General features: G+C 47.6%; 1 protein-coding gene across 1 annotated transcript in view; it reads right to left on the bottom strand.

Moving 5' to 3' along the window:
* The window catches only part of SRRM4 (serine/arginine repetitive matrix 4), a 156,280-nt gene extending 144,334 nt beyond the window's left edge, over positions 1-11,946 (bottom strand). Inside the window, exon 1 of the mRNA XM_060611824.3 lies at positions 11,144-11,946. Coding sequence (XP_060467807.3) covers positions 11,144-11,274 — 131 coding nt within the window. The 5' untranslated portion in view covers positions 11,275-11,946. The remainder of the gene's footprint in view (positions 1-11,143) is intronic.
* Positions 11,947-13,021: the final 1,075 nt, after the last annotated feature.

The following is a 13,021-nucleotide window of genomic DNA, read 5'->3' as shown; positions in this document are numbered from 1 at the left end:
CATTTGCAAAATGGACACAAAACTGGCACTTACTGTTGTGAGGGCCAAATGAGAATGAACAATGATGATGCAGCTTTATTTCATGATATGACTTCAGACAAGTCATTTCACATCTCTGAGCCTCACTCACCCTATTTGTAAAATGGGAATAAATTCGTTTTTCTGCCTTCTTCCCCAAGGAACTCTGAGCACTCTGATATCTTAGGATTGGGTGTCAAGTGGCCCATATCTCAGCTATAACTGCGCAAGTGACCTTCTGATGCTCTGTGAAGCTTCCTTTGCTCTTTCTGTGCCTCAGCTTCCCCATCTTTGAGTTCCTCAAAGATGCCCTCTGGCCCTCCCATCCTGACTGCAGGCTGAATGCCACAGCAACGCGACACTGGTTTGTAAGGAGCTGACCAATAGAAGGTGCTGTTATGATGGTGGGTTCCTGCTGGAAACAGCTCTCCACATGGTGAACAGTGGCCCTGAGCCCATCCTGCACCACTGCACAGACACCTACCCCTTATGGGAGTGGGCTGAGCCCCAGAATCACCTGCCACCTGGCTGTGCAAGGGAAGCTGGCCAAACAAAATCCTCCTTATCAGCTGGAAGCTCTGAAACATGATCCCAGAAACAGCCAGAGCTGCTCACCTGCTCTGTTAGGCACAGGATGGGTACAGATGGACATCTCATCAGGATTCCCAGACCAGGCTTCAGGCAGCATATGCCACAGGAGGTCTTTATGGGGCAGGATGCCTTATCTCACAGTAGGGGATAGGGTGGCAAGAGAGAGCAGTGTCTGGTCACCTGATCACAGCAGGGAAGTTCAAACACAAACACGACATTGGGCAAACACCACTTCACTGAACCCAGAGCTCACCCAGGCTGACTCAGGCTATGAAACTTGGGCAAATCCTTCTCCCTTTGTGGGTCTCAGTCCCCCATCTGCAAAATGAAGATCTGAATTAGAGCAGTGAGTCCTAAAGACCTTTTTTTAAGCACTTAAAAAAAAGTTTATTTATTTATTTTGAGAGTGACAAGAGACAGTGCCAGTGGGGGAGGGGCAGAGAGGGACAGAGAGAGGGAGACAGAGAATCCCAAGCAAGCTCCGTGCTGCCAGAACAAAGCTGGATGCAGGGCTTCAACCCACAAATGGTGAGATCACGATCTGAGCTGAAACCAGAGTCAGACGCTTAACGAACTGAGCCACCCAGGCACCCTGTTCCTAAAGATCTTTTAATCTTACATCGGTCTCAGTAAGAAATACATGCACACTGTGGTTCCAATACATTACACATAGTATAAAACATAGCCCTCAGACCTCCTCATGGAGGAGATTGGATGATCTTGAAAGTCTCTTTAGCTCTAAAATTCTGATGTTGGGGGCTCCTGGGTTGCTCAGTGAGTTATGCGGCCAGCTTCAACTCAGGTCATGATCTCATGGTTTGTGAGTTTGAGCCCTGCGTTGGGCTCTGCACTGACAGCTCAGAGCCTGGAGCCTGCTTCATATTCTGTGTCTCCCTCTCTCTCTGCCCCTCCCCCGCTCACGCTGTCTCTCAAAACTAAATAAATGTTAAATAAATTTTTTTTTTAAATTCTGATGCCATACCTCTGTAAGTTTCTGGGTTTCCCCTTCGGTACCATGTGTTTATTCCTGCACGTCCTCATTATTTGTTCATTCAACAAAGATCCTCAACTGTGGACCACTGTCCTAGGTGCTGAGATACAGCCAGGAAAGAGACAGACATGGTCCTGTCCTCAGCAGTTCCAATGTTTCTCTTGCAAATCAAAGGAATTAATATTGCTGTTTTTTAATACTGGCAATTCCATATGCTTGACTATTAGGTGTGAAAGTGACTTGATGAGGGGAAAGTGTTATAATTCATGCATTCAACAAGCACTTGCTTAGCCTCCTGCCCTGTGTCAGATGAGAGAGATCACCAATGAGCACATAGACGTAGTCCCTGTCCCCATGATGCTTTCAGTCTCTTAGGAGAGGTACACTTTAACAATGATCTCACAAATCAATATAAAATTACAGCCATGTTGAGAATCACGAGAGGTACTGGGATGATAAGAAAGTCTGTAACTCAGACAGCATTGTGGAAGGAATCCCTGAGGAAATGGCATTTGAGCTGAGATCAGAAAGTGCGGTAGATATAAATTAGCCACCAGGGAGAGGGGGGGGCTTTCCTGGCATCATGTGCAAAGGCCCTGTGGTAGAAAGGACATGGGAAATTTGGATGACTCAAAAAGAGAGGGATATGGCCGAACAGAAGGAATGAGGGTAAGCATTTCAGAAACAATCTTGGGGAGGTGGGCAGAAGCTAGACCATGGAGAATATTTAGGCCTTAGCAGGGGATCAGCTCTGTATTCTGCAAACCAAGGGTCAGTGATGAGGGCGTTAGATGGGTGGAGGGGGTATATATGGTCTGACTTGCTTTTCAAAGAGGTTCTTCTGGCTTGATGTGGAGAATGGGTAAGGAGGGAAAGGCAGTGTTCTAGAGAGTGGCATGAGTTGGGATTGTAACAGTAGCTATTGCCTAAGCCGACGGGACATAAAACAAGATGAGCAAGATGAAACAAAAACACCCACAACCTTAAAAGCCAAACCACAGTGACAGGATGTACAGCAGGTAGAGAAGAATGTAGTTGTAATCAGGCAGACCCGAGTTCAGATCCTAGGTTCACCTCTTAACAAACTGTATGACCTTGAACAAGACACGCCTTCACCGCCTCCCTGGCCTGTTTTTCCTCCTCTGCAAAGTGTACTGGACTACACACACATCTATCAAGAGCTCTGGGTTCTTATCCCAGTTCTGACTCTTACCAGCCATTCATCCTTGAGCAGGTCACTGCCACTCTCTGAGCCTCAGTTTCCTCATCTCTAAGACAGTCTTAAAAATACGTCTCTCCCAGAGTTACTGTGAAGACAGAATTAGCTAACAGAGCAAACATGCTTGCTTAGCACAGGGCTGGGCCCATAATGCCATAAGGAGCCCCAAACACACTTTCTCCCATGAGTGAGTGTGCACACACACACACACCATGAATACACACTTCAGGCCCAGATGGCACCTCTCTTCCCGCAGGAGTGGTGACTGTCTTGTAAAATTCCAGCTCACTTGCATAAGCTCAACTTTTAATGAAGCCAGAGAACAGTGATCCACTGGTGTTTCTGCTCAGCGAAGCTGTCAGCGGGATGTAAGCCCAGGGAATCCGGCGACGAGGGGATTCTCCTGATGAGAAACATTTGCGTCCAGAGGATCTTAATATTTGTTTTGAACAGACACATGTAGACGTGAATTACTTAATGACTGTTTTAGGGTTCGGCATTGTTCCTGTATTTGGTTTGGCTTTGTCTCTATGACATCTTAATTCTGTGTTTTATTTCACGGAGCTCCGCACACAGGCTGTGACATATGGGAGCTCCCTCAGCAAAATCTCAAATGAAGATGGGGGGGGCGGTGGAGGGAGAGAGGGAGAGACTGAGAGTAAGCAGACTGTAGCTTCAAAGGTGTGCAGTGAAGGGGGGTGGCTGGGTGAGAGGGATAGTCTAAATTTGCACGCATGGATATGAGAGATAGACCGAACCCTCACCGTCATGGGAACAAGATTTGCCACTGCTATTTGGAAGTCTAAACAGTGTGTTTTTCAATTTCCTAATCTGATTGATCACAATCAGAGAGATTGTAAATTTCATGCTTGTCCATAACACATGCAGGGGCCCAGCTAAGCTTCTAACACTGCTATTCAAAGTCATCCTGGCTGCATTCGAGTCAGTGAGAGGAGCCAAGAGAAGCAGATCAGACCCAGGACCCCGAGGGAGAGGGCAGGAGCACCCCTGTTACCCTCTTCCCGCTCCCAGTCTAGAAGCCGAGGGTCTGGGAAGTCCTTAACTGGCTTACAATGTTAATTGCTCGATATGTTTCCTGCCTGCATCTAGGGAGTCATCCCTGTTAGTCTTCCCGTCACTCACTCTGCTCCAGCCACACTGACTTCCTTGCTATCTTTAAATACACCAAGCGGGGCACCTGGGTGGCTCAGTCGGTTGAGCGTCCGACTTCGGCTCAGGTCATGATCTCACAGTTTGTGAGTTCGAGCCCCACATCAGGCTCTGTGCTGACAGCTTGGGGCCTGAAGCCTGCTTCACATTCTGTGTCTCCTGTCTCTCTCAGCCCCTCCCCTGCTCATGCTCTGTCTCTCTCTATCTCTCAATAATAAATAAACGTTAAAAAAAATTAAAAATAAATAAATAAATACACCAAGCATGCTTCCACCTCAGGGCCTTTGCACTTGGTGTTCCCTCTGTCTCAAACACTTTCCCCTCAGTTATCCTCATGGCTTGCTCCCTCCTTGCATCCAGGTCCCTGGACCACTCCATCCAACAAAGCAGCCCCATCCTCACCTGCTGTCCCGTTCCCCTGCTTTATTCTTCTTTATAGCACTCATTGCAACCTGACCTTATATGATTTGTTTGTTTGTTTGTTTCTTCATTTATTACCTTTCTCCCTCGTGACAGCAGGGACTGGTGTTGTTCACGGCTATATCAAGTAGGAGCTCAATAAAAGTGTCCAATTAATGGAAGCATAACTTTATTTTTTAGCCACATGTGGCCTCTTCACTTTGGCGATTCATTCCCTCTGGGTTATTTTCTCTTTAACATGTATGGGCTCACTCCAATCCCCCCACCATTGGTGGCTGCTCAAGGAATGCAGACTGGATTTTGTTTCAGCCAGAGCTAGACCATGAAGGACAAGAAACCTAATGGCCCACACCAGAGTCTGCATGCTTGAGCCAATGACAGAGGAGTTGGAAATTTTATATAAGGGCAGTTCCTTTCCACAATCCTCCTTTAATAGCACTGACTATGACCCCCTCCCCCACAACAGATAATGTCCCCTCCCGAAAGTGTAAATTGCTTTTTCTTCTGGGGGGGGGGTGGGGTGGGGAGAAGGTCTTTTTTGAGACTCTACTAGCGACAAATACCTTAATCATTCTGATGTTCATTGCATTTGTAGGTAAAATTGACAATATAAAAGAATCATTCCCATTTCACAGGTCAGACAACAAAGGCTAACTGTGTGACTACCAGCAAAGGACTTCATGCCTCAAGGAGGGTGCCTCCTTCCTCTGGTTTTCCACATCTCCTTTTCTTTATTGTTACCTATATTACAGTACTTAAGACAATCTGCTTCATGTCATATATACTGGTGTCTGTGCCCACCTTTGCTGCTAAACTCTGAGGCCCTCCAAGGGAGAGACTGCCTTTCATTCATCTGTTCCTCCTTGATGGGCCTGGCACATAGTAATAATAAAAACTGCAATTCATTACTAATGGTAAGAGCTAACACTGATGGAGCCCTTACTGTGTGCCAAACAACACTTTCCATAAATTAGCCCAGTCAATATTCTCAACAGCTATTGGAGGGGGCTGCTAATATTAGCCCCGTTTTATGGATGAGGAAACCAAGATTGAGAAGGTCAAGGTCTGGCCAAAAGTCATGGAGCTATTAAGTGTGTGAAAATAGTAAAAGGAAACATGTGTTTTGGTTAGTTTGCCATTGGAGTTTGTCAGATGTTTTAAAAACAGCTCTACACATCTCCAGTGGCTCTTTAGGGAATCCTAAAACCACATCAAAAACTTATACAGAGCACTGGGATGGTCAAGTGGTAAGGCCAAGGAATGCCAACCATCACCACCAAGCAGCCCACCCAGCTCAGGTGGTGAGGGGCTTAGCACTCTCTCCCGACATCTCATTAGGTAACTCATGTCTTGGTAACAAGAGCACGTTAAATGGAGGTTTTGGCCAGGCACTGTGTCATGTTCTTTATATAAATGATCTCATCCACCCTTCACTATGACCCCATGAGATCAGTCTTTCATAGCCGGGCAAACTGAGGCATAGAGAGCTGAAGTGATTAGCAGATTCCAAAGGTACAAATTGCACAGCAGGATTTCAGCCTGAGCAGATCTGACTTCAGAGCCCAAATTCTTTTTTGTTTCTCAATGTTTATTTATGAGAGAGAGAGAGAGAGAGAGAGAGAGAGAGAGAGAGAGAGAGAGAGAGGAGGAGGGGCAGAGAAGAGAGGGAGACACAGGATCCAGAGCAGGCTCCAGGCTCTGAGCTGTCAGCACAGAGCTCTATGCGGGGTTCGAACTCACAAACCGTAAGATCATGACCTGAGCTGAAGTTGGATGCTTAACTGACTGAGCCACCCAGGCGCCCCTTCAGAGCCCAAATTCTTAACTGTTCCACATTCTCCCCTTCAGAGGTGTTCTGTCACATCTCAGATAAGTCTTGGTAACGAGCAATTGAGAAACTCTGGTTTTGTTAAGCCCCTGAAAGCCTTTCCACCTCACAGGAAGGTAAATCCAGCCACTCTGGAAGAAAGGATATTTTTAAAAATTTATTGTGCCCCTGCGGCATGCTGGAGGTGCTCACAGTGTGGGAAGGCGCGTGACCCAGGCTTCTTTCCTTACCAGAGGAGTTAGGTTTTTAGGGGTGTTCCCCCCTCTTTTTTTTTTTTTCTGGCGGCCTGGAGTGGGGATGGAGTTAACAGAGGTTCACACAGGCCTGGAAAACACTTCCAGGTGGTATTTAGTCCAACCTCCTGTACCCACACCAGCCGACGTGTCTACTCACTCAGCCAGCCAGACATCTATATCCAGAGAGCTTCCTTCTGACACTAGTCAGAGTCAAATCTATCTGCAGAGTGTGTGTCTCTTAGGCTGCATTGATCAGAATCCCCAGCCCGTCAGGAGTGGGGGTGGGCTGGGAGAGAGCGAATCTGATACGGATTTGGACCGCGTGGACTCATTCAATTAATGCGTCCAACTTTCATTCAGCATCTACCGCAGCCCGAGTCTCTAAGACAGCACAGTTGCCAAGTGAAAACAGCCGTGTCAGAAATAATACGCCCCCACACCCCCACTGACCCCTGTACACCATTCAGCAAATTTCACCTTTCAGAAGGAGAAAGGTTCGACCAAACAATAACACTCCCTTTCCAGGGAAAAATGATCATTCATTGCCAGGGCAAGCATTCTCCACAACCCTTGGTACCTTGGTTTTTAACCACAGGCTGTCAGGAAATCACCTCCCAGCTGCCCCTCACTCTGCTCCCGAGGACAGAGTCAGCACAAATGTGCTAACTGATCTCTTGGCACAAAGGGGGAGTCTGGAATTAAACGGTTCAAAGGCATTTTTCCTGCCTTACAATTTGGCCATCTTTCCCTTTATGCAGTAAAATCTGCAATAGTTTGGAATTTATGATCCTTTAGACAGACCTGGGCTGAAGTCTGCTTCTGGACTATTCTGCATAGAAAGGATTTTCGAACAAAAATTAATAGCGTGCCAAAAGAATTGTAAAGAGAATTGCTTATGCTGTTTAAGAGGGCCGCCTTTCTAGACCTTTGCAAACACTCCTGCATCTACAAACAATTGATACGCTAATTTCAAATGGGTTTTTTACTCATTCATTAAGCCCTCAGCTACTGTTCGGTGATACGATTATTACAGTTGGAGTTAGCCTCAAACACTAAAGTTTCCCACTTTGAGCCTAAACTTTTGGGTGCAAACTTTTCTGGACCAAATAATTAACAAAGAGAATTAACTAATGTCAGGAAAAATGACTATACTTCTTTGGTGGAGACAAAAGAGGGGTCTCTTACTCTCCAAGTGTCTTACTGATTCATGCTGACTGTCTTCCAGCTGGTATAGGGTGAGGCTTCACTATGGCAACCATACGTCCTGGTTCCTCTGGGGTAGTCCCTGTTAGGTCTTCCATTGGATAACCACTCACAGCAAACCTTTTCACTATTGATATGAATAATAAATTATATTGGAACTAGGGGCTCAAACTGTGATATTCAAGGAGTTTGAGCCTTCTTTAGATTGACAATAGTACCCGGTCATTGCTACACAAATGAAAAGAATACTCTGTGCGATGTTATACCAATCCATTCAGGATCTAGATGATTCTTCAGCAGCCCTCCACCCGATAACTAAAAAAGTCATTTCAGAAAGCAGCTAACCTTCCCTCAGGGAACAGAATTATGGGACCACACCCAACCCACCTCCTGTGTGTTAATTCCATCTCAATGCATTGCCTGTCAGAAGCTGAAATCCCATAATGTTTACTGCCAGCATTATTTGGGGGAGAAACAGGTAGGCCTGAAGAACACAATACTGAAAGAAAATGTTCATTTCCTTTGGCCATTATAAACTCTGAACTGTTTGTTTTAGAAGCAATGTCTGTTAAGCAATCACTATGTACCACACACTGTGGGAAGTGTTTTACCTGACTCAATCCTCATAACTCAATGTCTGAGATGGCTACTATTATTATTTCTATTTTCCAGCTGACAAAACAGACTCAGCAAGGTAAAGAAACTTGTCTAAGACACTCAGCTAAATGGGAGAGCCAGAACAGGAATCCAGGTTTGTCTGAAACTCAAGTCTGAGCCCTTAACCACTATGATATACTGCCTCCCACTCTGCTATACTGTTCTGACATTTGAGTCAGACATCTGCTTGCAATTTGATACATATAAAGCTATTGCCTCATCAAGTATGCCTCATGGAGGGTGGGGGAGTGGAAGAGGGGAGGTAAGGAGAGGTTTTGCTTGGAGTGCGATTGTATGATGTATGCATAGCGCTATGAAATCAACCAATTGAATGTAAGCTTCTATCCTGGTACTAAATTATCCTCAGAGATACACTGAAAATATCCTGGGGAAGTTCATTCAGATGAAGGGTAACCCTTATCTATAAACACATATTAAGTGTGTAACCAACAGAACTGTCTGGTGTTTTCCTTCCTCCATCTCCCTACAGATCTGCTAACTATGTGCTGGGCTTGACTTATGGAACTAAAAGACATTTCTGATGAGACCAAGTCCCTAGCTTGCCTCTAGATGAAGCCACTGGCACTCAGCTGATGCTATGCCAGTGTCTCTGTCTCTTTCCTTCCTGAGAACTCAGCTTTGGAAACATGGTACTTCCACTGTTAAGTAAGCATGCAACATTAGGAAGGAGGTAGAAATTGACCTCTGCACTGGATGTGGCTGGCTTCAATGAGAATGGGGATGATTCCGGTTTTATAGACAGTCTGTTAAAAGACCACTCAAACCCAGCCTTCCATGAAGACTTGGATACAAAAGCTCCCTACTCACTTTCCACCCCAAACCAGGAGTAACAGCTATAAAACAAATCTATCCTACAGAGAGGCCACACCTGTTACAGAAGTATTGAAGGGGATCCTTCCCAGCATGACATAAATTAGGGGCTTATGACTCAGACTTTCACTCCAGGGGTGGTTTCCAGGGGAAAGGAGACCCAGGACATTAAATGATACCTGGGGGAGGAGGGTTGGCTATTATAGGAGTATCAGATGCATGATATTAAGATTTGCTACAGAAAGCATGAGGGTTTGGAGACTTTGGGCAATTCATATGATTGAGAATATGACTAAGAAAGGGGCATGACAGTGTCACAGACAGACAGGGAAAGGGTGAACGTGCCAGGTCAGGTGGACTTAGGTAGTTTCTGTACTAAAATACCACCAGGAATCTCCTCTCCTCTTCCTGTATCCCTTAAATATATGGAAGACTCCGGACCAAATGTCACACTTGTAGTTTTCAATGAAATTGTCTTTAGTTTCTTCTACAAGGGCATATTCTTTGGCTAACACAGCAATGGACTTGCCAACATAGGTTCACTCCAAAGGTGGAATGGATGGCTGAAACCCAGGAAGATAAACCTGCTGACGTCAAAACTCTCTACAAAGAACCTTTCTTCAAGCAGAGAAACACCAGTTTTTGATGGCATTTGCTGCTATGATTCCTTTTCTCCAGACTGTGTCACAAGGTGTCCCCCCACCCTCCCCAATCCACAAATACTGGCCACATCCGGACTCTGGTCCACCCATTCCCAACATGAGGTACCCATTTTTCTAAAGACCTGTATGAGCTAGGTTCCTATCAGACTGTGAAAAGTTCTCCCGTCTGAGTTTGCTTCTTTAGATATGATTCCCTGTCATCCACACCACACCCACTGGAAAGTTCAGATCCAGTGGTGCCAGAACAGGCATTCTCTCTGAACCACTCTCACAGACATGTTTTCAATCTACTCTCTAATGTAGCCAGGATCAATTAATCCTCCAAGTGGTCTCCCCTGGTCCACTTCTTTCTTTTTCTCCCACCGAACCACTCATCCAACACCAGCAAAAGATGAGTTTTCCTACTGCCTTGATTTTCCCTGACAGAGGGCACAGTCTTCCTTTCATTCTCAAACTCCTCTAAACTGGATGCTTTATGAAAAGGATTGGGTTTTCTCTGTCTTGGAATGTTCTTCCCCACCTCCTCTCCATTTCACCCCACAACCTCTTCTCCTTCTTTCTGCCTTTCTTTTCTTCCCTTATTCCTCCCATCACACTGTTTTCACCATCTAAGGGTTGAGTTCAAAGCAATCAGATCCTTTTTGAAAACCAAATAAAACTCTTCCAAGATCATCTTCATGATCCTGGAAGTCTCCCCCCTGACTCCAGAGCTCAGAGTACTGGTTTTGGAAGCAGGAGAGGAGAGGATTCAGCAACGGTGGCAGCCAGAAAGGCGTGGAGGAGGGTGCTGTTTAGGGTGTATTTGAGGGAACAGCATATGGGCTTTTGTCGAATGTTCAGAGCTCGCTAGTTTCTGAGCGGAGTATAGAAATGTGCCGTTACTTCTGAACACTGCTGAGAGCTCGTTCAGCCCTCTTTTTCTCTTCTTGTACAACACCCCCGACCACCCTGAACCACCATTCCTTTGCCCGCCCCCTCCCCCCATCCTCTGGGCTCTGATACCAAGAAAAGTTTCTTAGTTAAGTCCTATCTCACCTACACTGCCCACCCTAAGAAAGCAAAATCTCTCAAATAGCAGTTGCCAGGTCAGCAGACTATTGAGTGTTGCTCCCCCTGAAGACTCCCTGTCCCTTCTCACCAGCCGCCACCTCACACAGGCAATTAGTTCCCATGTTCCAGCGGGAGATACCGAGTAGTGACGGGAAAAGACAGGCGCCCTGGCCCAGCCGCCTGCATCCACCCTTCAGGGCTCTGGGGCACACAGGCCAGAAGGAAGGACCATCAGGGTCTCTTTCCTCTTAAGAAGGAGGTCATTACCTTGGCAGCGGCTTGCGGGCCGTGATACTGGCGACAATGATGCTCTCGGGACGCGGGGTGGCCACAGCTTTAAAGGTTCCTCGCCAGAACTTCTCAAAAAGCTGCTTCTCGCCTTGCTGAACGCTCGCCATAGCCAACCCAAAGGGGCCCGGGGCGCCCGGGCGCTGTCCGAAGTGCTGAAACGTGGATTCCAAACGGGGGCACACCGGGCTCCGGGCTCAGTTCGCGTGAAAGCGAGAGGGGTGGGGTGGGAGAGATCGGGGTTCAGGGCGGGGGATGGGGCGCCTCAGCCCGGGCAGGCAGGGGAGAAAGAAGGCTTATCCACCGTCTTTCTTCGCCTTCTGTGTTGTCTCTGGGCTGAGCTCTGAGCTTGCTGAGCCTCCGCGCCCCAGGAAGGGAAGGCAGGGCTGGCTTTCTCGGCAGCGCCAGGAGAGAAGAGGCGACAGGGTCGTCTGTGTGTGCGTGCGCGTGTGAGCTCAGGCGCGCCCGGGTTTTGTCTCTCGCACAATGTGACGTTGGAAGAGGAGGCTGGTCGCGCGAGCTGTACTTTCCTCCCCCCTCTCCGTCTCTCCTCCTCCCCACCAACCCCCTCCTCCTCCGGCACAGCCTCCTGCCGCCATCTGCATAACAAAAGCCCGCAGGTCTTGGGAGGAGAAAGGGCGGGGCGTGTGCCTGTCACCGCTGCCCCGAGGCGACAGAGTTGCAGCGCTGACCCCTCAGAGAAGCAATCCCGGCACCCCCGAACTGAACCGTGCAGGAGATCTTGCTTCCCAGCCTGCTCTCCTCGCCAACCATAGCAGGTGCCCTCTGGGCCCGGCCACCTCCCTTCTCAGCCCCTTCGCAAGTCTTGTAGCGGATCTTTTATTGAAGAGGGAAGTAAAAAAAAAACTTAACCTATCCGCCCAAACCAACATGACCCCCTCACTTCTGGGAGGCACTGCCTAGGCCAGCAAAGGGGGTCCCTTGTATTCCTCTTTGCGCCTGGACGCCGCGAGATCCCCGCCACCCAGAAAGTGCCATTTGATGGACAATCCCTACCCAGTTCGGCTTCTCGCCATCTGCCAAGCCGGGTCCCCGCCCGCAGAGGGGCGCAGCGATACATCTGTGCATGTGGCGCTGTAAGGAAGATTTCTTTTGTCCCTCACAGCCAGCCAGCCCAATGTCTCCTTTGCCAAACCCGTCCAAAGGAAAAAGTGTCCCCACCCCACCCCACCCCATCCCATCCACTCCTGGGGAATTCAGCTGTAACCACTGAAAAGTGGTTAAGAAATGCTAAGAAATTAAAATAGCTTGTCTCAGGAGAGGAGTCCCTTTGGGAAAAGTAAAGCGGGTAGGGAGAGGGATTTGAGGGGGAAATCAGGATTACAGGGGGAGTTACTTTTAGATCTCTCTCCCCATCTTCTACCCCATCCCAATTCAACACTAATCCCAGAAAGTAAGAGTCTAGAATCACAAATAAACCCTTAGAGGAGAGGGTATGGCCAAAATTTCCCTAGTGTCACCTCCAGGGTTTTCATTAAGAAAAAGAGACAGTAGCAGGACCCCTCGGTGCATCTCTCCCTTGGAGCCCTTTAATTTCAGCAGAGTTACTACTCCCCCTACCCAGGTTGCAAATTCCTGGAAGGAAGCCTTGCCAAGTCCTAAAGGTCTCCAAGCGCCTGGCACCAAGTCTGAATCACAGCCAGGATAAACCCATGCTTCTTGCTGATGCTGGTAAGGACAGGAACCAAGAGACCTGGACACCCATGTGAACTTCAGAAATTCTTTGAAAGGAACAGGTGGGGAATGGGAGAGAAAGGGGAGAACGAAGGCAAAGATAATAAGATGGGAGAGAAGAAGGAAGAAAGAACCCTGGAGAAACCGAGTATGGCTTCAGAA

This window comes from Panthera onca, chromosome D3, assembly GCF_046562875.1.
Source record: "Panthera onca isolate mPanOnc1 chromosome D3, mPanOnc1 haplotype 2, whole genome shotgun sequence".
Classification (NCBI taxonomy): Eukaryota; Metazoa; Chordata; class Mammalia; order Carnivora; family Felidae; genus Panthera; species Panthera onca.
Note: the sequence above shows the minus strand (reverse complement) of the source record. Positions and strands in the feature narration are given on the sequence as shown.